Source organism: Rousettus aegyptiacus, unplaced genomic scaffold (genome assembly GCF_014176215.1).
Source record: "Rousettus aegyptiacus isolate mRouAeg1 unplaced genomic scaffold, mRouAeg1.p scaffold_m13_p_13, whole genome shotgun sequence".
Classification (NCBI taxonomy): domain Eukaryota; kingdom Metazoa; phylum Chordata; class Mammalia; order Chiroptera; family Pteropodidae; genus Rousettus; species Rousettus aegyptiacus.
This window is the reverse complement of record NW_023416288.1, coordinates 27,645,643-27,668,538: the sequence shown is the minus strand read 5'-3', so window position 1 is coordinate 27,668,538 and position 22,896 is coordinate 27,645,643. Positions and strand designations below refer to the sequence as shown.

Genomic DNA, 22,896 nt, shown 5'->3' with positions numbered 1-22,896 from the left:
GCCCCCAGTGGGGCGACCACCGCGGTTCCCGCAGCCCTCCCTGCTCCTCTTGCCCCACCTGGGTTGCCTCTCACCTGTCCGAGAAGGTAGCGGCGACGCGCGAGGCTGGGAGCTGCGGCGATTCCGGCAGCGGCAGTAGCAGCAACAGCAGCGGCGGCGGCAGACAATGGAGGAGTGAAGGACAGACACATTGACATCGACACACGGAGCCCCGCGCAGCCCCGCCTCCCGCGCCGTCCCGCCCCGCCCCCCAGCCCGCCCTCGGCCGGGGCGCGTTATTCTTGAGAAAAGGGGGGGGGGGAGTAGTGAGGGCCGATGACCTCTGCACGCCTTAAGCAGCCACTGCCGAACACGGAACTTACAGACAGAGAATTTAAATATTGCGTGTCCCTAAATATCTGAACCGGGCAGGGTGGAGGTGGAGAACGCATGAGAGGAATTTAATTCCCCCCCTCTGGTTTTCTCCATTTGTTTTTGTCTCCCCAGGCTGCTCCAATGGGAGTCTTCGGCTGCCGCCGCCCGCAGCTCCTCCTCCCGGCTGGGCCAATGAGGCGCGGGGGGCGGGACCGTCGCGGGGCCTGCGGAGACCGCCCGCCCGGCTCGCCCGAGCTCGCCGGCTGCTGCCCGGGCCGCGGGAGAGAGTAGGGAATTCGAATGCTTCCGCGGTTGCCAACTCCGTGTTCTGGCCTCGAGCCGTCCCACTGCGACCTGCGCTCCGAATCTAGACACCTCGTTTCTTCTTAATACTTCCAGAGAAACAGAATCACCTTCAAGCTGGCGGGAGCAATGGTTCACGTAAAGAAAGGCGAACTGACCCAGGAGGAAAAGGAGCTGCTGGAAGTCATCGGAAAAGGTGTGGGTGCTGGGCTCCGCCGGAGGCGCTGCGGGTCTGGGCAGGGGGCGTCGCGCAGCCCTGGGGGCGCCCCCGGCCCCGCCGGCCCCGGGCTGCGGTTCTGCGCGGGTGGCAGCGCGGGACCGGGAAATACCGCCTCTCCCTTTGCTTTGGGACCGGTTGCGGGGGCGGAGAGGTGGGGCGGGAGAAGCCCTGCTGAGAAGAGAGCGGAGGTTGTCAAACTCGTCCTCTAAATCAGCTTTTGGAAAGGTGCACATTTTTAGGCCCCATCTCGGATTATAATGGGCGACCCCGGGGTGCGAGTCCTCCTAGGGTGTGCGTTCAGCACTCCTCGGGTGATTTTGCCCACGGTCCGTCTTGGCGACAGTGACCTGGTAGTTTCAGGCTCTTAGATGGGTGTCTAAAGGGCCCTTTCGACTTCCGGAGGCCGAAAGATCTGGATTCCTTGGCTGTCCCCGCCCCCGCTTGGGGGGTGGAGGAAGCGACCAAGGAGAAGCGTTCTTTATTAGGACACAAATAAGTTCTGTAATTTGCCACATTGAAGCTCTCTTCCAGAAGCCCAGGAACCCTCAGAGAAGCGAGGAGTTTGGCGGGGCGTCCACCCCTCCGCGCTCTTAGCGACCTTTTAATCACACTTTTCCCGCTTTCCCTTCCACTCTCCCAACGCGTGTCCCGCTTCCGCCGCTCCAGGTCGTAGGGAGGGAGACGCAGGCCCCAGGGACCAGCCCAGAAGCCATGTTTTCCTTTCAGCCCCTAAGTGGACAACTCAGAGGAGTTTTCCGCTAAGTCCCATTACCTGGCAAGTGACATCAACGTGACTACATGGCTTCTTCTGCTCATTCACGCTCGGGGATGGGGATGCGTGGGGCGGCGGATATAGTTAATGTAGGTGTTATAAGTTCAAGAATGAGAAGCCACGTCTGCCCTCAAATGGCAGAGAGGCCAGGCACTGCAACGTAAAGGCTTCCCAGTTTCCAGTCTTCTTTCTTTCTGAGTAACCAGGCTGAAATCTGGACTCCCAGAGAGTAAGGCAAATTTATTCTTTGTACTGACAAGGAAAGTCTAAGTGTAAAGAGAAAAAACAATCGGATTTGAGCTCAACAGGTGCTGGTGCGCCGAGCCCACCCCATGTGACATCAGTCACAGGTACATGCATCATAAGTGTTCTTTGCCCGGAATTGTGGGATTTGAAGTTGGTGATTTTGTTTGTTCTGCACGGTTCTTACTGACCTGTTTGGCACTGCAGCCTTTCTGTTCTGCCTGTCTTTGGGTAATTTCTCCCTGCCTTTGGTGGCTCAGGGATTTAATTCAGCAAACATGTGAGTCCAGCTATGTGCCAGGTACCGTGATGGACAAAAAGAAGACAAAGGAACAACTCAATCCAGGAGGGATGCAAATTCTGTTTTTTAGTCAGTCCAGAGCTAGCACATTCTCTAAAAAGTCTAAACCAGTGAGCAGTTTTATAAGGTGGGTCTCTGAAAGGGGCACGTGGTGGTGGTAGTGGTGGGGAATCCTTGGATGTATTCTTAGGTGTCCATCAGTTTTTATTTTAAAGATTACATTAAAGAATTAATGTGAATTTAATCAGGTTAGTGCTATGGTATTTCTGGGCGCACATCCTGCATCAAGTTGCACCATCAGTGCACAGAAACCGTTTTACCTATTCTTTTGGTCCAAACCGATGAAAAAAGAACCGAGATGAATTTGGTATGTGTGACGCACTCTTGTCAAGTGAACGTCCATGGGACATCATTATACTCAAGAAAAGTAATGGGAGATATGAGGAAATAACAACTATAGCCAACCTTTATTGAATGTTGTTATGAGCCAGGTATAACTATTAGCATTCGATGAGCTGGGAATTATTTTTCAGCTACAACATTATGGAATGTGGTTAACCATGCAGGTCTGGTTTGGAATCCTGCCTCAGTCCTTTGCTGGCGATGTGGCCTTGGGCAAGTTACTGTTTCTTAGCTTCAGGTTCTTCATGTGAAAAATGGTAATGACCTCAAAACAAAATCCTGAGGGTGAAATGAGCCATTATATGTAAAACATTTAAAATACTATTTGTGTAAGCATCTGTTGAGTTCAAATCCGATTTTTTTTCTCCTTACACTTAAACTTATTATGGTAAATAGATAATCTCCACTTTATAGACAAGAAGACTAAGGAACTAAGAAATTAAATAACTTGCCCAATGTCACATAGGTAATAAATGGTGTAGCAGAGATACCATATGGCTCATAGTCCTAGAAATATGCTGGACTTGAAAACTAAACAATGAAACCAGCCCCAGAGCAATTCATACTATATTCACTTTGAGAAGCAATTTAATTTCACCAAAACATTGTCATCTGTCAAGTAAATTTTAATTTTAAATGTTATTGATTTTGTAGTTTTGAGTGCATTTAATTTGTAAAATAATATTTGGTTGATAGTAGAGTATAGGTCATAAGTACTTATAAGCATTTTTTTAAGGGAGTGGGACTCTTAATTTTTAACCCCCTTTTGTACATTTCTCAAGTTTGAGAAGCACTACATTAGTCAGTATTAATACTTAGAACTAAGCATAAATTTTCAGCCAAGCGTGACCTGTCATCTTGGCCAGTCTGAGGTAAACGCAGCCAGTGTTTGAGTTTCCCCCTTCTGCCAGTCACTGCCCTCCAGAAGTTAAGCCGATTGTAAGTGGGACTTAAGTTCAGAAAATACCACACATTGCTTCTGGACATTTTTAGAGCAATTTCATTATCTAAGTGAATTCACATGCCAAGTATTCTACAGATTATATATTTGTTAGAATGCCAAGAAGAAACTACAGGTGAGACTGAGGAGCTGTTTCTTACGTACCCATTTAAAATCAGAGTTAATGACCACATCCATTTTGCAACATTTAAGAAGGGAAAATTGAAATGATTGAAGTGCATTTGACTGGTTTATGTTACTTGTAGATTGACCCATTCTTCTAAGTTCTGATAGCTTTTTCCTTAAGCACTGAGGAAGAACTGTTTCAAGATAAATTAAACCTTTTTTTAAGTATACAAACCAGAAGATCTTCCATTATTTACCTTGTTTAGTACTTGAGATCCCTGGAATCATTGTCACTGACTTAACAAGAAATCAATATACTTACTTTTTAAATTTTCATTATTTGTGTAAAAGAAGCTATGAAACAGGGTCAGATAATGAGTTTTATTCTATCAATTTCATCGAGGTATACATAATTAAGTATGTTAAATGGTGCACATTGACAGTGTACACTTTTTTAAAAATCAGTTTTGACTTAAGTATACATCCATGAATCTATCACTACAATCCAGATAATGAACAGTTCCATCAGCCCCAAAAGGTTCTTAATGCCTTCTTAGAACCTGCCACTCTCTCCACCCCTGTCACTAGGCAACCACTGATAGATTTCTGTCTCTATTGATCAGATTGTTCTGTTCTAGAATTTTATTTAAGTGGAATCCTACAGTAAATAATCTTTTTTCCTTTGCCATTGCTTCTTTCCCTAAACATCATGATTTTAAGGTTCATCTATGCTGTATCAATAGTCTGTTTCTTATTACCTTTTTTTTTTTTGGTTATTATTTTCATTGTTCGGATATACACCTATTTGCTTAACTGTTCACTTTGATGGACATTTCAGTTGTTTCCAATTTCGAACTATTAAAAGAAGATCCTGCTCTAAGTTCCTGTGTAACAATTTCTAGAACCTTTATGGTTTAGAAAGACTCTGGTCTACTAATATAGTATAGAGATCAAAGAAAAATTTTAACAAGTATATAGTTACCATTAACTCAATAACTGGACAGGTTGTGAGACCTCTATGTGCTTCATTGTCTTCATGTACAAAACAACAGCTCTTTTAGATATTCTAATTTTTAGGTCATTTTGTTACAAAATCTGGAACTTTTAGTAACTTTATAATAACTAATTTAGTTATTTCAAAATATAATTAGAAGCCTCTACTTTTAAAATACACTTATAGCTATATATCTATAATTGAGTCTAAATCTGTATATTATTATTTAAAATTTAGACATATTAATTATTTTATACATGATTTTACTTAACACACATTATAGCAACTAAGAAGACAAATAGTATTTTAAATATTTAATTTGGATTTATATTTCTTAAAACACCCCTTTTTATGGATCCCACTAAATATTTGAAACCAATATATACACCTACATCTTTTGGTTATCCGATGGACTGCTGGAAACAGAAATGTCAAAAGATTTTTGTTTCTCCCTTTTTGTTTGTTTTGACTACATCTGCTTGTCTTCAGTGAGAAGTCTAGATATTAGAAATGTAACAATTATACTGTGCTGCTCTGAATATAAAATCACAAGAGCATCTAATATGCACTAAAGGTATTCTCTGGGCCCTGCATTAGGACAAACCCTTCTCCTCAGAACACTGTGGGATGGATACTACTATCGCTGCTTCACAGATGAGAAAACCAAGGGTTTCATGGGACTTGTTCGATTTCACAGTAGTCCTGTAGTGGGATAGAAGAGAGGGCAGTTAACAGTGAGAACATCACTATTAATATCATCGGTTCTTTGCTAAAACACTGCTCTATCCAGATAAATCGATCAATCCACCCCAATGAGGGAGGTATCTTCTTCTTTGGTTGAGCAACTTCAGAAATTCTCAGAAGGAAAACAAAACATTTAATATTACTTTCATCTGCTATATCTGTTAGTTTTTGTCTCCATTGAAGATCATTGTTGGCTCATCTCACATCCCCCTTAGAGTACTGTATTCCCCATCTTAAGAGTTTATTAAATCAGATTTAACATATTTCATGGAGTAAAGCTCTTTTAAACTTAATTGCAAAATATTTTTTGAGAGGCTACCGTGAGCAATAAAGAATGACAGAAAGTAAAAATCTTTTAGTGTGAGTCACGTGTTTCACATTTCTGTGGTATTCGAGACTTTTTTTTAACTAGTGGAGCATCAAATTAGACATCATCACAAATTTTTCTTCTGAGTATTTTCTCATCCATTTTCCAAAATCTGTTCATTCTCTAGAACCTCAAAGTGTTTCAGAAAAAAATTTCTCATCCTGGTTGCTGCATTTCAAAGGCTAACTGGTATACAGTAGTATGTGCGTGCACACTTTATCTTTTTTTTTTTTTTAATTCTTTGATAGGATAGATTTAACTTGGATTATTGGCCGTTGGGCTAAATATTTTATAGAATTATAGGCCTATTGTCTAAAGTGAGCCAATTGTTTGATTATAATCTTCATCCTCCCCTAACCTAACATGTTAGCAGGCTTTGACATGCTCATAATCCCTATAGTATTCTCCCTTTACTGCTTAAACATCTCCTGATCAGATGGAAAATATACTTATTCCTTGGAGGACAATGGGACTCAGCTAAGCATCTTCCTCAGGTGAAATTGGGGTGGGAGGTGGGGATTTATTCTACTTGAATTTCTCTCTAAAGATGTGTGAGAAAGCCTCTGAGAAGAAGCCACAAGAATGGATAAAGTTCCATGCTGCCTACGTGCTTGAAGGCTTTCACCTCTCATTCCATAGTTATTTAGCCAGTGGTACCAACTGTTCTCAGGTGGAGTACTGAGTCAGAAAATGTGCTGTTTGCAAAATAGCTATTGTCATAATCCAGGGATTTGTACATCATTCGCTTGACATTTCCCCAGCAGAGCTATTTCTCTGTCAATCTAGGAGACATTTCTCTATCTATTCCAGGTTGGTGAGGGGCAAGATGACTCGCCTAAGCAGCAGATCAGGGAAAGAGAAGCATGCTTATTTTTATTCGGCATTCCACTTTTAACTGGAAGACTAGCAGCATTTAGCACATTCTTGAACTATAATTCTAAATTTAAAGAGAAGAAATAACTCCTAGTTGGGGGATGCTCCTATTCTTTTATGTCCTTTCGGAGAGGCTTATCTCATCCTTTCTCCCTGAGAACATCCAATTTCATTGTTCTCTTCCCTGTCAAACCAGAAATTTTTTGGCAGAATGTGTGGCCAACTCTTATTAATGGTAATAGCAACATTCTCTCCTAAAACTACTTGCTTCTGTCAGTATGTCTTATGGAAGACTGGAAAAACCTGGCAGTTATGCCCAAATGATAGTTCATTTCCAAATTTATAGAGGACTGACTTTCAGGTTTACCTTAGAGGACTTTTCAGTGTGAGATGCTGATTATTGACCATAGGGCACTTTTTATATAGTACCAGACTTTAAAGAGATGTTTACCTAAGCGTGCCCAAACCAAGAATTCTGTTGTAAGTGTCCCATCAATTCATGGGGCCTAGTGGTGACAAAGTATATAAATACCGATTGTATTTTGAACCCCCCAATTATTATATTGACTAGAATGTAAGCTTTAAATGATAGGTTGGAGTAGATGCCCTTTAAGATTTGTTTCAGTATTAAGAATATTATGCTCTGTGGTTATTGTATTACTGCCAAAAGGAAAATGTGGACAATTTAATTTACTCTGAAGTCAGTGGAAATAAAAATAAGATGGAGCTATTTTAGTTTCTGTAAATCTGTTCTTCTGGATTATTACTTTGTAGAATAGTATGTGATTGATACTTAACAACCTAACCTGAGTAGTCTTAGTTTTACAAATAACCCTTTAAATTTTATTTCCTTGCTGCTAGACTTTTTTTTTCTATTCTAATGATAAACTTACTTTGTCATTTTTACTTTTTTTAAGGTACTGTCCAAGAAACTAGAACACTATTAGCCAGCAAGAATGTTCGTGTCAACTGTTTGGATGAGGTAAAATTTTGAAAAGTTTAATGAAGTGTTTTACTTCCTATGTGAATGGATAATATAAATCTAATAACACACAAATCTTATGAATTCTTTTCTAGCATTAATGCTCAGGTTATCTAATATCTAAACCAAATGTAAGCAGACCGGTCACAAAGGCAAATAATCATGTAAGGACATGTTATAGTAACCAAATAAGTGCAAATTAAACCAAAATTATGTCATTTCTTGTGAAGTGTGGGAAACATTGGACTTTATATGCTAATGGATTGGTTTAAATTGGCATTCGGAGAAAATTTTAGGATTTTATCCAGCAATTCTACTTCTAGGGAAAGTTAACTATACCTAAACTCAACTTTCTGGAACACTTTCTGATGGTAATGCCTATACTTACCTGTTCAATATTAGCCATTAACTCTGTATGGCTAGTGGCTATTCTATTTCACTGCACAGTTCTAATGCTAGAAAGCTAACTGAAATTCAATTTCTCATACAAAAAAGGAGTGAGTTTTGTTAACCCTTTACCCAGACATGGGTAGCAAAATTAATATAAGACAAAATTAAAGTTTAAAGCAAAAAATAATAGTAATAAATCAAGATTGTTTCTTATGGATTAAATTAATAATCCACCGAAAGCATACCAGCTTTACACCTTCACTCATAAGCTTATAAGCTTTAATATTTATAAAGAAAAATATAGAATTAAAAGGAGAAGTTTGTAAGACCACAATAGCATTTTTCAGAAAGTAATGGATTGAGTAGAAGAAAATAATTCAGGGGACAGAAAATTTGAATAACCTAATTAACACTCTGAGACAGAAAAAATAGTACATCATTTTTTTACATGGAACATTGATTAAAACATTAGTTAATATATTATACTATTTTGTAAAGGAAATCTAAGCTAATTTCAAATAAATTCATGAAATGCCGTAGAATGCATTAAAAATAAACAAAAATATCCAGATAATAAAACATGTAACCTGAATTTTTTCTTTTTAATTCTAAATAATTCTTGGGTAAAAGAAGAAACAGAAGTAGAAATTGCATACTCCTTAGAACTGAAAAAACATTTATCAAAAAATTGATATGGGGAAAATATACTTTGTCTTAGAGGTTCAGAGATTGCATAGCGAATGACAGGATTTGAGTAGCTCATTCCTTCTTTGGAAACACGCTCTCTCATTGTTTGGCTCTGAACACCAATTCCTGCTAAGAAGACAGCTGGCAAACAAGAAACTCCAAAGAGAGAAATGAAAAGAAAGAAATAATTTTTTTTTTTTTTTTTTTTTTTAATGAGAGGAAAAGGAGTATCAGGAAACAGGCAGACAGATAAATGGGCTGACATGAACACAGATAACAGTTGAAACACAAGTAGGCATAAAAAAATGAGGACAGTTTATAATGTAAGATCCAAAAGCTTTGCACATCTCCTTTGATCTTAAGCATGTTATCACATCGTATGGGAAGCTGCTTTAAAAATTATTTTTAAATGATAGGACAGTTCTGTAGTCTTGGGATTATTCACTCTGGGCTAGACAACCTCTCATTGTAGGATGGGATTGATGAGTGATTGACTGTCCACCTGCACTGTGTCCTTCCTTTTCCCCAAGACTATATATTAGCTTCTTATGTACAGATGATATCATCTTTTAGGGTCTATCACCCTAGTTATGCTCTGAATACATTTTTTGCCTTATTCAAAAGGTAATGACCATACAGTTCAGTTCCACTTCCTTAAAACTGTCTCTGTACAATGAGATTCTGATTACCCACACCCACCCGGACTACCTCCAGCATTCAAATACCCCATACCTTGTAGGCACACTGAACCAAGGAATCTTAAAGTTATAATCGTCTTACCATTTTTTCCATTATTACTTTCAAGAAACTTTGACTACTCTCATTAAGTTGCCTCTTATACAACAAATCTGAAAGATCCCAGCCTCCCTATAATTCTCACATTATTCTCACATTCTTTTAGAATACTGATGGCTTATGTTCATAATAATAGTCTGGAATCATTAAGGACAATTCAAATTATGTTAGCATTCTAAGATTTACTAGTAAGACACTATATGTTTTAGAGAAGCTTTCATCCAAAACAACTTTGAATTTCCAACACTATAGAGTTTCACCTGGATTACTGAGAAAATTTATTTATAGGGAACAGTTCTTATATCTAGCAAATAATATTAGGTACCCAGTACGTGTAAGGTTGGATGTTTCATTGGATGTGCACAAAACCTATGAGATTAAACAATGTAGCCTAATACCAATACTACTAAACATTTCTCCATATTTATACAATCATATATATGACCAAATGATATATGTGATCAGAATATAAATGTGGTATGGGAGATCATTGTTTTAAAAATGAAACCACTCTAATATACATTTCCTGTATCTTGTTTTTCTCATTGCCAGTAATTCATGGAGATGTCTCCAGTTCAATAGAACAGATGAATTCAGTCAATAGCTTCATACCATTCCCTGTTAGGGATATATCATAACTTTTTAATTTTCCCCTTGGTAGGCATTCTATTTGTTAGAGGTTTTTCCTTAGATTTTTTTTTTTTTTTTAAGTGCATTTGTGTCTGTTCAGTTTTTCCTCAGGAACTAAGTATGTGAGGTTGAGATGAGAGTCCTGGTGATCTGCATTCTGGTCCCTGCCCTGGCAATTTGACTAGTTACGTGAGGTTATCTAAGTCTCTTTGCTAAGTCTCTTTGCTAAATTAGGTAATAAGACCATCTTTTTCCCTCAGCAATTCATGGAATATCCAAGTAGAGAAGTAAATATAAAAATGCAGATTATAAGATGATTTTATTCATTCATGATTATTTTTATGTTTTTAATTTGATTGCAGGAATTGCTCATAGGTAGGGGAAAAGGCAAATAAGTAAAATTAATATATTTTTTCTTTCTATTAAAGAGTGGGATGACTCCTCTGATGCATGCTGCATATAAAGGAAAACTTGATATGTGCAAATTACTTTTGCGACATGGAGCTGATGTAAATTGTCATCAACATGAGCATGGATACACGGCCCTCATGTTTGCTGCACTTTCTGGTGAAGTTTTAGCATTTATTTTAACATATTATTATAAGTCACCTATACAAATTGTTATAAGTACATATATTTTTAAATTAAAATTTTTTATTGTAATTTTAAGGTTAATTCTGATGGAAAAGAATGGTAGGAATTGGTTTTTGAAAACTTGTTATGAAATGTTTTATAGTTAATTTGGTGACTTTTTATTTAAATCAACCGATTCTGTTTATTGATAATATATTTTGTGTGGAATTAAGGAGCTAAATCTATTATTCTTTCAAGTTAGGTCTTTTGATGTTCTGTATCTTTGTATATCGAAGTAACATGCAAACTTGTTCTCTTAAAATAGATGCTCTGATGGAGGTATATGTTTGTTTCACTGATATTTATGTACTAAATTGGACAATCCATTTAGAAATTTACTCTAACTCATGTTGCTTATGATTTGCTGAATAAAGATATTTGGGAGAAACTATCTAAAATTAAGTGGCATTATCTATAATTGTTGCCATTTTTTAAGAAAATGAAGATGTAATATAATATCACTCTTTAAAAGCAATAGTCTGTATTTTTATAATCATGGAAAGAATTTCCAAGTGTGATATAAAATATAGAATTCAAAAAGAACAACATAGATCAATTCGATTACATGTAATTTTAAAATTCTATGTATAGGATATACCATTATAGAGTTAAAATACAAATGAAAAACTAAGGAAATATTTATTATGTATCTTAAAGGGTCGTATTATTATACATGAAAAGTTCTTGTAAATCAATTAGAAATGAAAAATACTGCAGTAGAAAATTACAGAAAATTGAATAGAAACCAAAGAAATAAAAGTGGCTAATAAACATATAAAACAGTTTCACCAGTAGTCAGAGAAATGCACATCAGAACAATAAATGATCATTTTTCCCTTACCATTTTAGCAGTGGTTAAGAAAGAGTAATAACGCCCAGCATTGGCATAGGAACCTCTTTACACTATTCTGGGTCCATCAGCCCAACTTTGCTGGCAGGCAGCCTGGCAAAATGCATTTAAAATATGCATAACTTTTGATCCCACACTGTTTTCCAGGAACTGTTCCTAAGGAAATTGTAGTTCAAATGCAAAAATTAATGGAAATGCTGCTTGCTAAGTATAGTTTATAATAGCTAATATCTGCAATGATTTCATTGGTGATAGAATGCAAATAGGATAAATGCAAATGGATGTGTAGAGAGAGAAAAAGGCAGAAAGATAGACCGCCAACTGATAATATTTATTCCAGGGCCCGTAGGTGAGAGATGAGATGGGTTATTAGGTATTAAGTAGAGACTTCTCATTTTATCTTTTCTGTCTTTGTTTTAATATATATATATATATATATATATATATATATATATATATATATTTTGTTTTGACTTTGTAGTAGGCATTATCACTAGGAAAAATGTATTTTGTTTTATTTAAAAAAAGTGATACTCAATTTTTTGTATCTCCTGATGTGTTTTCCAGAAAATAAGTTAAATTTCTGTGTGGATTCTTTTAGCATTTTACTCTTTACTATAGTTATGATTTATATTTTAGAAAAATAATGAAAATATCCATCAGATGAAACCTAAAATTTAGAAAAAGGGTGCAGATCCTTCTGAAGGGGGTATTCAAATTGTCCATTCCTTAATATTAACGAATGTGTTCCCTTTTAACCCTAGGGAATAAAGACATCACGTGGGTAATGCTGGAAGCCGGTGCTGAGACAGATGTTGTCAACTCTGTGGGAAGAACAGCAGCTCAGATGGCAGCCTTTGTGGGTGAGTTTTTATGGCAGTTTTACATGAGGTTATATACCAGATTTTCTCCATGGAAAAAATACCACTTGGCTTCTCAGAGAACAGATACTTCGTGTTTATTTAAAAGACAAACAAACAAACTGTTTACAGCCCACTAGGTTGTGTCTAATTTAGTGAAGTATCCAATGGCACTCTGGAGAAAATGGACAAGCTATTTTGAATTTCCACTCTGTGAGGTATAAGGAATGGTGCGGCTATTTTAGTTGAAATCAAACGCTTTGAGCGAATATATTTTATTTCTTTAAGGGAAGTAATTTAATTTAATGTTTAAGAATATGACCAGTGGAGTCAGTAGCCCTGGGTTTAAATTCTGGCTATGCTCCTCAATAGTAAGTTACTTAATGATTCTGACTTTCAGTTTCCTCATTATAACATGTTTATGTGGTTATTGAAAAAATTAAATGAGATAGACTTAAGGAACTTTATATGTAGCACTACATAAATGCCATCAATTACTGTTGTTAATAATAATTACAATAATGTAATTCATAGGCAGGAGCATTAATAATAATATATAGCTGCTTTATTATCATCCTCATCAACCACAAATATTTACTGTGTGCCCCAAATTTCTTGGTATGTTAATTTTGTTACTGGATATAATTTAGTTTAGAGGGTTTAGATGAGAGTGGGAATGAATATTTGATCATTGGTATTTTGGCCCCACTGAATTGGCAGTTAGCGGAGTCCATCGATAGAAAAGCTATAAATATCTGACTTATTGGGAGTTCAGTAAATGGCCTTGTGGGGAGTAATAATTCATAAACAAATACTTAATGTTCACAACCTATATACCAAGTTTCACTCTAAGTGCTTTGGTTATAGTGGTGAACAAGACAGGTGTTGTGAAAATATACTCCAAGGGATGGCTTAAAAGTTCCATAGAAATAAATCAAAGAGAGGGATCTCCTATGCTATTCCAAGGGGGTATTGAGAGAAATCACATTTAAGTTGAGATAGAGTGGGAATTTAGTCAGCTGTGGGGAATGGTAACTGTATATTTTGTCAGATTTTACTATCAAATTATCTTAACTACGAGAAGCTACTGTTAATTAAGTCAGACAGTCACTGCGTCACTTTATGACAGCTCTGCGAGAACAAGGATTCTTATTTTAATTCATTTTCAGGAGGATTTAAGAAAGATATGCATTACTGTGCAGACTTTAGAGAAATATTTATCTCCCATAGTTAGGGGCTTTCCAATTGCCCCCAACTCACCTCTAAGCTAATTAATTTTGAGGGTGTCAATACAGCGAGAAAGGAACACTAAACTAGTAATCTTGAGACTCATTTTAATTTGTTTCTACTGCTAATAAGTCACAAGGTCACAGACAAATCCCTTTACCTCCATGGGCCTCTTTTTCTTGATCTGTGCCATGAAGATGGGGAATAAAATAATCTGAAGTTCTATCAAAGTGTAAGATTTCATTATGTCCATGATTTAACAAACAGAGCTCAGATAGGTTAGGTAACTCCCCAGATCACAGGGCTGAAATTGGAGGAACCTGCTCCTTCAACCATTAATACAATGCTGTTTTCTTTTTCTTAACACAGCCGTATTCATAAAAACCTAAAGTGGAAATTGCTCACAGTCTCATCCTAAAATAAGAGTAATGTTGTCATTGTATTTTAATCTGCTTAGACAATTTTCATAAACAGAAATCATACCCTTTGACTTGACATTTTCTTTTCCAATATAGTCTTTTTAAAAACTAATTCTCCATTTATTCCCTTCAAGTGGAACAGCATATATTTGTGTGTGTGTGTGTGTGTGTGTGTGTGTATATACATTCACACTTGTGCAAGATTTTTGTTATCTTTGAAAAATGTGATCATACAAATATATATCTTTGTAACTTGTTTTCTTCACTCACCAATATGCTGTGGAAGTCCCTCCCATCTCAGCAGTTAAAAATAAATCCAGTTATTTTAACAGCTGCCTAATATACCAGGACCACAGTCCACTTAGCGCTCCCCAATAGCTAGATTTTATAGTTTTTTGTAATCACTTCACTACAAATAATGTAGTAATGATCCTTGATGTTATATTTTTACATGATAGTGCATTAATATCTGTAATACATATTTGCAGAAGAAAAAATGGCTGAGACACAGGGCGTGTATTTTTAATTTTAAAGCAAGTCCAGATTGCTCTCCAAAAGGGCTTAGCAATTCACATTCACATTAAGGTCCTCATCACAGCTGGGTGTTTTCACTTTCATTTTTGCCAACATGATAGTTGAGAAGATGCTATATTGTGAATTTACTTTTTTATTATTAATGAAATTAAGGTTCTGTTCTGGTCATTTATATTTTCTCTTCTGTGGATGGCTGCTCCTATTCGTTACTCATTTTCTTTAAATGGTTATGCAATTAGTTGAAGAGGTTTATGTATATTATGGATGCCGATCCTTTGTTTATCAAATGTGTCTCAAATATTTTATTCCAGTTTTGTTTTTCTTTTGACTTTATGGGTACTTCTGCCATAGAAAGTTTATTAGTGGTCCTAGTTTTCTTTTTATATAGTTTCTATGTTTCTTATCTTGCTGAAAGAGGTCTTCTTGATTATAGGTTAAATATTCTCATAAATGTCCTTCAAGTTAAAAAACTTTTTCTTTTGTACTTCTAACATTATTTTAGAGTTCATTTCCCCCTGGATGTTAGTTAATCTTGATAGCGTCATTTATTTAAGCCACTCAGCATTTTCCCACTGAATCGAAATGACACTTTGTAGAAAGTTAAACTTTTTTATGTATTGGTATCTATTTCTGGATCCAGTATTCTCTTCCACAGATGTTTGTCACTTCCTATATTAATACCATATTGTTTTGATCACATCAACTTTAAAATAAAGCAAGTGTCCTCTCCTTTATTCTTCTTTGAATGCAATTCCTCCTTTTCCCAAATCCTTTTCAGTTCTTGTTGGACATTTATTAAATAGTTAGGTAATTAGTTGCTGGAATTAACATCTGCGTGATGTTAAAACTTCCCATCCAATTACATAGTATACTTTTATGGGTTTTTTTTTTTTAAACTTATTTTTGGTCCTTCAATAATATTTATTAGATTCCTTCATGTCAGACTTTAATTTAAAATTTTTTAACTAAAATGCCTTCTTTTAAAATTTATTTTGAAGTAATAGGTAGTTATTTTCCATATTGTAAAGATAAATCCCACCACTGTTTCTACACTCTGTCATTTCTAGCTGGTTACGGGTAATAAAGAGAAAGCTATTGATTTCTTTTTTTTTCTTATCATTTTTATAAGAGTCTTCTGGGTTACATAGTTATTTAATTTTATTTTCTATTTGAATTAGCTTCGGCCTTCACAAGAAAACAGAGCAGCATAATTAATAAAAAAAAATTGGAAAAGGTCTTATTTTGAATAAAATAACAAATTTCCTATTTTTCTGTTAAAAGGTCAACATGATTGTGTGACTGTAATCAACAATTTCTTTCCTCGAGAGAGACTGGATTATTACACTAAACCCCAGGGACTGGATAAAGAGCCGAAACTGCCCCCAAAGTTGGCAGGCCCACTGCACAAAATTATCACCACAACAAACCTTCATCCTGTCAAGGTAGTGTAGTGTTTATTATGTTTGCTTTTTATTTAAATATTCTGAGTTTAAACCGCTCTGATATAGGGTCATAATTGTCTTGAGTTGGGTTTGTAGATGCAGAGCTTGCAATGGGCTCTCTTGTTCAGTTGGTCCAGTAAAGGAGTATTCTCAGTCGAAACCTAGAAGAGAGGGATGCAGACTAGAGAGAAAGAAAAGTTAGGCGAAGAGATGGGTTTAGCCGAAGCCTAGCTTCCACTTCATCTCATAGGGAGCTCTGGACCATTAATGGCTCCAGAGAGGCAAGGGAGCCAGGTGCTCATATGTCATTGGCTGAATTCTGTCCCCAGAAGCAAAGGATAGCCTCCCAGCTAGTGCCAGGTTAGGTGGCTCTCTTTGGATGTAGGCAGTTCCCTGGGGAAAAAGGTACTTCTGAGCCCATAGCAGCCAACATAGCAGCCAACACTCCAGCAGCTGGGACCTGATGGACAGGCCTGGTAAAGCAGACCTGGGTGGCGCATCAACAACACGCACTACAATAATCATCCTCCAAGAAATGTTCCGAAATGCAGTCATGACCACATTTTTTTTTTTTTTAATGCAGGTAGCTATTTGATGCCTTTAAGTAATACAGTTCTTCCAATAATCAGTCAATTCACAAAGATTTTCAAACTTTGCAAACCAACCAGGATGTTCAAATGGCTTAACTGGGAAACTCCAAAGCTATTCTGAATTATTATCACTGCTAGTTTCTTTGTGTTTTATATACAGCCTTTTTGTTTGTTTGTAAAATAATTTTTTTAAATTAATTCGAATGAACATAATTTTTTTAGTGAGACATTATAGAAAACTCCATGTGTGCTGTAACGATGCCGCTGTTGGGCAAAATCAGTGTCTGTCATATGTCTTCATAGTTATTCAGAGCTGTTTTGTGAGCAGGATAATAAGTTGGGTCAAAAATTGAGGTTTTCCCTTAATAATATAAGCTGTCATTATAAGGTAGTGAAGTAGATTTTCTTAGAGTGTATTACAAAAGAACTGTGGAGTATACTGAACACCATGAAAATAAATGGACAATTCTCATAAACTAACTCTTTTGATGGCTAACAGTCATTTGAAGATATAAATTCCAAACTATATATAATCTTATTACTTTATTAATACCTCCCTTTGTGTATAGTCTTTGAAGCTCAAGAAACAAACCAACAAAAAATACCTGTCATGTGGCCCTTCACCCAAATTAATTTTCTGGACTATTGATAGAGATGGCAAACGAGCATGTCTTTCCCATAAGACAGACGAGTAGAGTCTATCCTGTTTTTCATTTTTCAAAACTCAAATGTTTTACTTTACATTCTGAAAAAAATCGCTAGGGGCAACACTTGTGATCCTAAGTGGGCAAAAGAGAAATTCTGCTGTGAATCACGTTTGTATTTCTAGCGGAGATTTTATGTGACTTGAAATTTAACCTTTAAGAGATATTTAGCCTCTTCTGTATCTGGTTCTTGCCCACTCAGCACACAGGGAAAGAGAGAACTCCTGAAAATAGTAGTGACTCCCTCTTCGTGACTCTCTTTCTCTTAGGGGTGGGACAGGCTGAAGTGAGAAGTCAGGATTTTTCCTAAGCATACAATATTTCTAAATGTAGAGAATTATGTGGTTTTATGAAGCCCTTGTTGTTCCCCTCCGGCCTGAGCATTATAGAATATTCTGGTTTAGATCGATTTGAAGAAGTTCCCCACATTTTCTGGTTCACCATCTTTTGTATCTGTTTCTACCCCTTGAGACTGTAGTAATCTCAATTATTGCAGTAATTGAGTCTGTGGAGTAATTTTTGATGTTTATATAGAACCTAGTCTCTCAGGGTTCAATGTCCTAAGAATTATTGTACCTCCGATTATCTTTAAAGGCATATATTTGGAATAAGTTAGATTTAGGACATATTTTTACAGGCAATACATTAAAAGGTGTATAAACTGAAATAGCCTACATTGTATTTTTTTAGAGCACTTGGTCTTATAAGAGAGACTATTCTATGATTTCAGTGCCCTCCTTCAGACCAGACCTTCCTTTTTGTAGGTATAAATAGTCTATTCACTAGAACACCTTATTTTTTTGGTCCACATTTCACATAAAAGCTGCCCAGTTGCTTTTGTGGTGGCCCATTTTCATCGCTTTACTCCTTCTTAAGCCAGCATCGGTTTTCATAGGGAGCATCATCAAAATGTAATTACCAGCCTTTCTATAAAGTTAAAAACCTTTTAAAATACTCGTAGAAATGCTTCTCTATACACAATTCATCTTTTCAGTGCAGTGCATCTAACACAGCTACATTTGCGTCAAGGTTAAGTGGCTGCTATAGCAATAAGGATGTTTATTTTCAACAGGGACTTAGGGAATTGTGCTGATGCCCAGAATACAGAGGTTATGAAGGAATAAGCCAGAGTCACAGAAAAAATGACAGCAGAGTAGAGCAGGGTCTCTAAGTGGTCAGAAGGCAGATGTGTGCAGGTGATCCCATTTTTGATTGTTAACTTGATTTTTAAGTCTGTAATTATTGATCTGGTAATTTTTAAAAGATGCAATTAAAAAATAAAAAAGAATTCAAAATGTTACTGTATAAACATATTCTAAGGTAGTCACACTTTGGGAGATGTGATATATATGGCTTTTATGCCTATTGGAATGTATTTATTCCTTCTTAATAATTAAAAATAATGGTTTTCTTTAAAATGTATTACTATAATGCTGCAGAGATTAAAGAAAGGAAACTAGTTTACCTATTATTCTTTTGTGTGTAGCTGTGTAAATATTTCAGTAAGCTCTGGTAGAGCTGTGGTTATATATCGTTTTTCTTTGTATATATTGCTGTATATTATGAAATAAAGCCTAATGTCTTAGCAAACAAAAAAAAAATCATTAATCTGGGTTGTTTGAGATTTTTTTGAAGAATTCCTACTTGTAAGTTTAAGACCTTATGCTTTAATTATAAATGTTGTATACAAAAATATTGAGCAAACAGCTTCAAAGATTGTGGTTAACACAGAAATATAAATATAAACTGATAATTAATGAATCTTCTCTGCCATAAGTTAATTTTTGATATATGTTAAATTATCTCTCTTCATGTCTAAAGAAAAGGATCTAATTCATGAAATCTGTTACCTGTTCTTCCCTAACATTTAATTACCCAGGAGAATTATTTAGCTGTAACACGTAGGTGAACAAATACTGACTGCCTTTCCGCTCTGTGCATACGATCGTGCCCATGTTACATATGTTTACATTACTGTTCTGTCACTAGGAATTTTTACAGCTACCCAGTGCAAACTTACTGAATATAATCTACCAATAACAGAGCCAAAAAAAAAAAAAAAATACTCCTCAATACACTAAATTTGAGCTTAATTTGTGCATATATAGGAAGTATGGGACTTATAATACATCAAATTAAATAACTCTCTAATATTCCTCAATTTAAAGCTATTTTTGCTTTCCTCTTTGACCTGTTCTCATTGCTATAGATGATTTGAAGATATAAGGAAAATTTCCACAGAGAAATGTAATTAATCAGAAAATAATACACCTTTTATTTTTAGACTGCCTTCTGTAAAATTCTCATTTTCTTGTAATTAATACAAATTAAAGAGTATGCCCCAGCTTCTCATATTCTTCCTTAATGCCTTTCTTAAAAAACTTTCTACCCATGAAATTCTAAAGCTCAGCAATGTTAACTAATTAACATTACTTTGCATGTTAATTTGATTCTATATAGAAAGGGTGAGCAAATATGCCATCTTTCTCTTAGTAAAAGTGCTTTTATCGGAGACACTAAAGCCGTGACTCCAAGTGGCATGCTAATGACATGGTTTAGCTAGATGGCAGATCATATGATAACTTTGACAAAGAGTTCAAGAGATTCCAGACTATCAGGATCTTTTCCTATATTGGTTTTATAACTTTGATCAGTGGTAATTTGCATTCTGATTTGAATTAACATAGTAAACATATGACTGTAGGAAAGACTTTATTTGGTAATCTTTTGAACCCCACTAAAATTGACTACCTAATTTTTACATGGAAAAGTCCCACGGGATTTCTAAGTTCACTAGAATTTCTTCTAGATTGTGATGCTTATAAATGAGAATCCTCTGCTGGCAGAAGAAGCAGCTCTGAATAAATGCTACAAGGTGATGGATTTGATTTGTGAGAAATGTATGAAGCAAAGAGACATGAATGAAGTATTGGCTATGAAAATGCATTACATCAGCTGTATCTTTCAGAAATGTATTAACTTCTTAAAAGACGGAGAGAATAAACTGGACACTCTGATCAAAAGGTACTGTTTTTACCATGTCATGTATAAAATATACTTAAATGGATAATGTTTTATTATATGAAGCCTTGTGATAGATTTAAAGCTTAAGCATTTTAGCAGCAGTTGTTATTATTGGAATCACATTTAGTCTGTATGAAACAGGGACAATTTTATACTTAGACTGAGGGATTATTCCATTCTGTGCTCTTTACAACAGTACTTTTGTTACTGCAATTACAAGTGAGGAATCTAAGGTTGAGAGAGGTTAAATAGCATTCATAAGATCGTATGACTAGAAAGTAGCCCAAGTCCAGATGTGAAGATAGGTATGCGATGCAATATGTTGCTGCTCTGGACCCACAGTGACACTCAGTGTATTTCCATTATTCTACCTGGGAGAGCTGTTTTACCTGTTCTCTGACCATCAGGGATCGAATTCTCTTATAGTTTTACTGAGAAAAGTGAACTAAAGCAGAAGGGCATGACTTGATGAGAGTATTCATTCTTTGTAGAGATAACTGACAGGGTAATAAGTAACTGGCTAATCTGATAACAGTGTTTAGTGTGTTTTATGGCAGGGGTCATTTTTATAAATATCTCACCAGGTTCCTAAACCTGATAAAGCCTAGCCTAGCGTGGAGTTCGAATTGAGTCTATCACAGTGATTTGAAGAGACACTGAAAATCATAAGTAGCAAAGAAGAAAACTGCCAAAACTTCATATAGGTTCAGCTGGGAGGAAATGCTTAGTGATTCAACTCCAATTACTTTTTTAAAAATATCTTTCAGCTTGTTAAAAGGCCGACCTTCTGATGGCTTTCCGATATTTCAAGAAAAGCTCATTCGAGAAAGTATCAGAAAATTTCCTTACTGTGAAGCTACACTTCTGCAGCAGCTGGTGCGAAGCATTGCTCCTGTTGAAATTGTAAGGCTCTTACTAAATAACTAAGTTACCTCTCTCAGTAAGACATAATTACTGTATTTTGTACAATTAAAGGCAAGTTCCCTTTAGTATTAAGTAATTATTTAATAAACCAGTAATTATTTACTTTAGAAAATTTTCAGGAATAAACACGGAGATAGGTCTGCCCCTTAACCCTGTTTCTGTTTTTCCATTTCCCTTCTTTGATCCTTTTCTCCCATTTATGTGGCTCGTGGTATTTCCCTTTGTTGGAATATAAATAGTTACAATGAACACTTACATTTTAAATACCTCTTGGAAACCTGTAAAGATGGGTACATATCTGCTATGTAATACAGACACACACGTATTCACTTGCAGTTTGCGAAAAAACAGTTCAAAGTCCCACATTAGATGGAAGCACAAATTGATTGTCTAGGTTGATGATTTCCAGTCAGTGTAGGTGTGAAGTCATGAGAAGGCTCTGATAAACCATCTCAAAGCATGTCCCAGCTTCTTATAGTCTTCCTTAATGCTTCTTCTTAAAAGATTTTTCTTCTCTAAAAAAAAAAAAAAAATCTATTTATACTTTACAGCTATGGGAAATAAATTTTAACTTTATTATCTGTTCTTTACTTTTTGTCTTTTTGTCATTTATTTAAGTAGTATTTCATAGGACACTCTCTGCTTTCACTATTTTGAATAGATTTCTGTTCACCTTCTCTACACCAGTCATGCTTTTATACATTTCAATCAAACCCTTTATCAGGTTTTATCTATTAGGCAAGAAATTGATCCTGACACTAGTCGCATCCATGGCTTCTTCGCTTCCTCTGGCAATGTCATTTCTTCTCTGCCTTCTCTAGGCTGTTACAGCATTGTCAGTGGGAAAAAATCAAGACTTAAAATGGGTTCCACATGTTCCTTTATACATTAAGACTTCACTTATTCAGAACTGCGAAATAAGAAAGACCTGAGCAGACAGTGATCTCATGAAGTTCATGCATTGGTCTCTACATGAAAGCTCTGTATGATTTTCCATAGAGATGCTTTACCCTTTTTAATATACTTGACTATTTGGTGGTGAAGCTTGTGGAAGATTAAAGTTAGCAAATTATGAGGGTAGTTTATCAATTACGAATGTGTTTTGGCTGTACATATCAAACTCCAGCCAACCAGGAATTAAATAAATATGAGTTTGTTTATTTACTTACACTCAGAAGCCCAAAGTAGGCAGACCAGATCTGGCACAGTGGCTCAAAAATAGATTGGGGACCCAAACATTTTCCACTCAATATTCTTTAGCTATATACATCATCACACTCATGCTTTTGACCTCATGCTTGCAAGTCATCTGATGCTCTTCCTCCAAGCTCACATTCCTGTCCCTGGCAGGCAAGAAAGGGAAAGGAGTCTCTAGCTGAAAAACATAAGCTGTCCCAGAAACCCACCACCTGTGCCACATGACACTCAGCTGCACAAGCATCTGAGGAAATGAGTATTTTGGGTTAATCTAAACACTGCTGCACTGAACAGAATTCTACTAGTAAGGAAGTTGGGGGAATGGCTGTCAGAGAAAAAACTAGCAGTGGCTGCTATGGGGTATTTCTA

The 22,896-nt window shown here is 36.2% G+C and overlaps 2 protein-coding genes across 2 annotated transcripts in view; one reads left to right on the top strand and one right to left on the bottom strand.

Moving 5' to 3' along the window:
- The window catches only part of BZW2 (basic leucine zipper and W2 domains 2), a 57,931-nt gene extending 57,713 nt beyond the window's left edge, over window positions 1-218 (bottom strand). Inside the window, exon 1 of the mRNA XM_016139463.2 lies at window positions 75-218. The gene's annotated coding sequence lies outside the window, so the exon portion shown is untranslated. The remainder of the gene's footprint in view (window positions 1-74) is intronic.
- Window positions 219-586: 368 nt separating this feature from the next.
- ANKMY2 (ankyrin repeat and MYND domain containing 2) overlaps window positions 587-22,896 on the top strand; it is a 28,379-nt gene continuing 6,069 nt past the window's right edge. Inside the window, exons 1-7 of the mRNA XM_016139452.2 lie at window positions 587-853; window positions 7,557-7,621; window positions 10,552-10,690; window positions 12,371-12,469; window positions 15,928-16,088; window positions 20,192-20,406; window positions 21,174-21,309. Of these exons, the coding sequence (XP_015994938.2) occupies window positions 787-853; window positions 7,557-7,621; window positions 10,552-10,690; window positions 12,371-12,469; window positions 15,928-16,088; window positions 20,192-20,406; window positions 21,174-21,309 (882 nt within the window). The 5' untranslated portion in view covers window positions 587-786. The remainder of the gene's footprint in view (window positions 854-7,556; window positions 7,622-10,551; window positions 10,691-12,370; window positions 12,470-15,927; window positions 16,089-20,191; window positions 20,407-21,173; window positions 21,310-22,896) is intronic.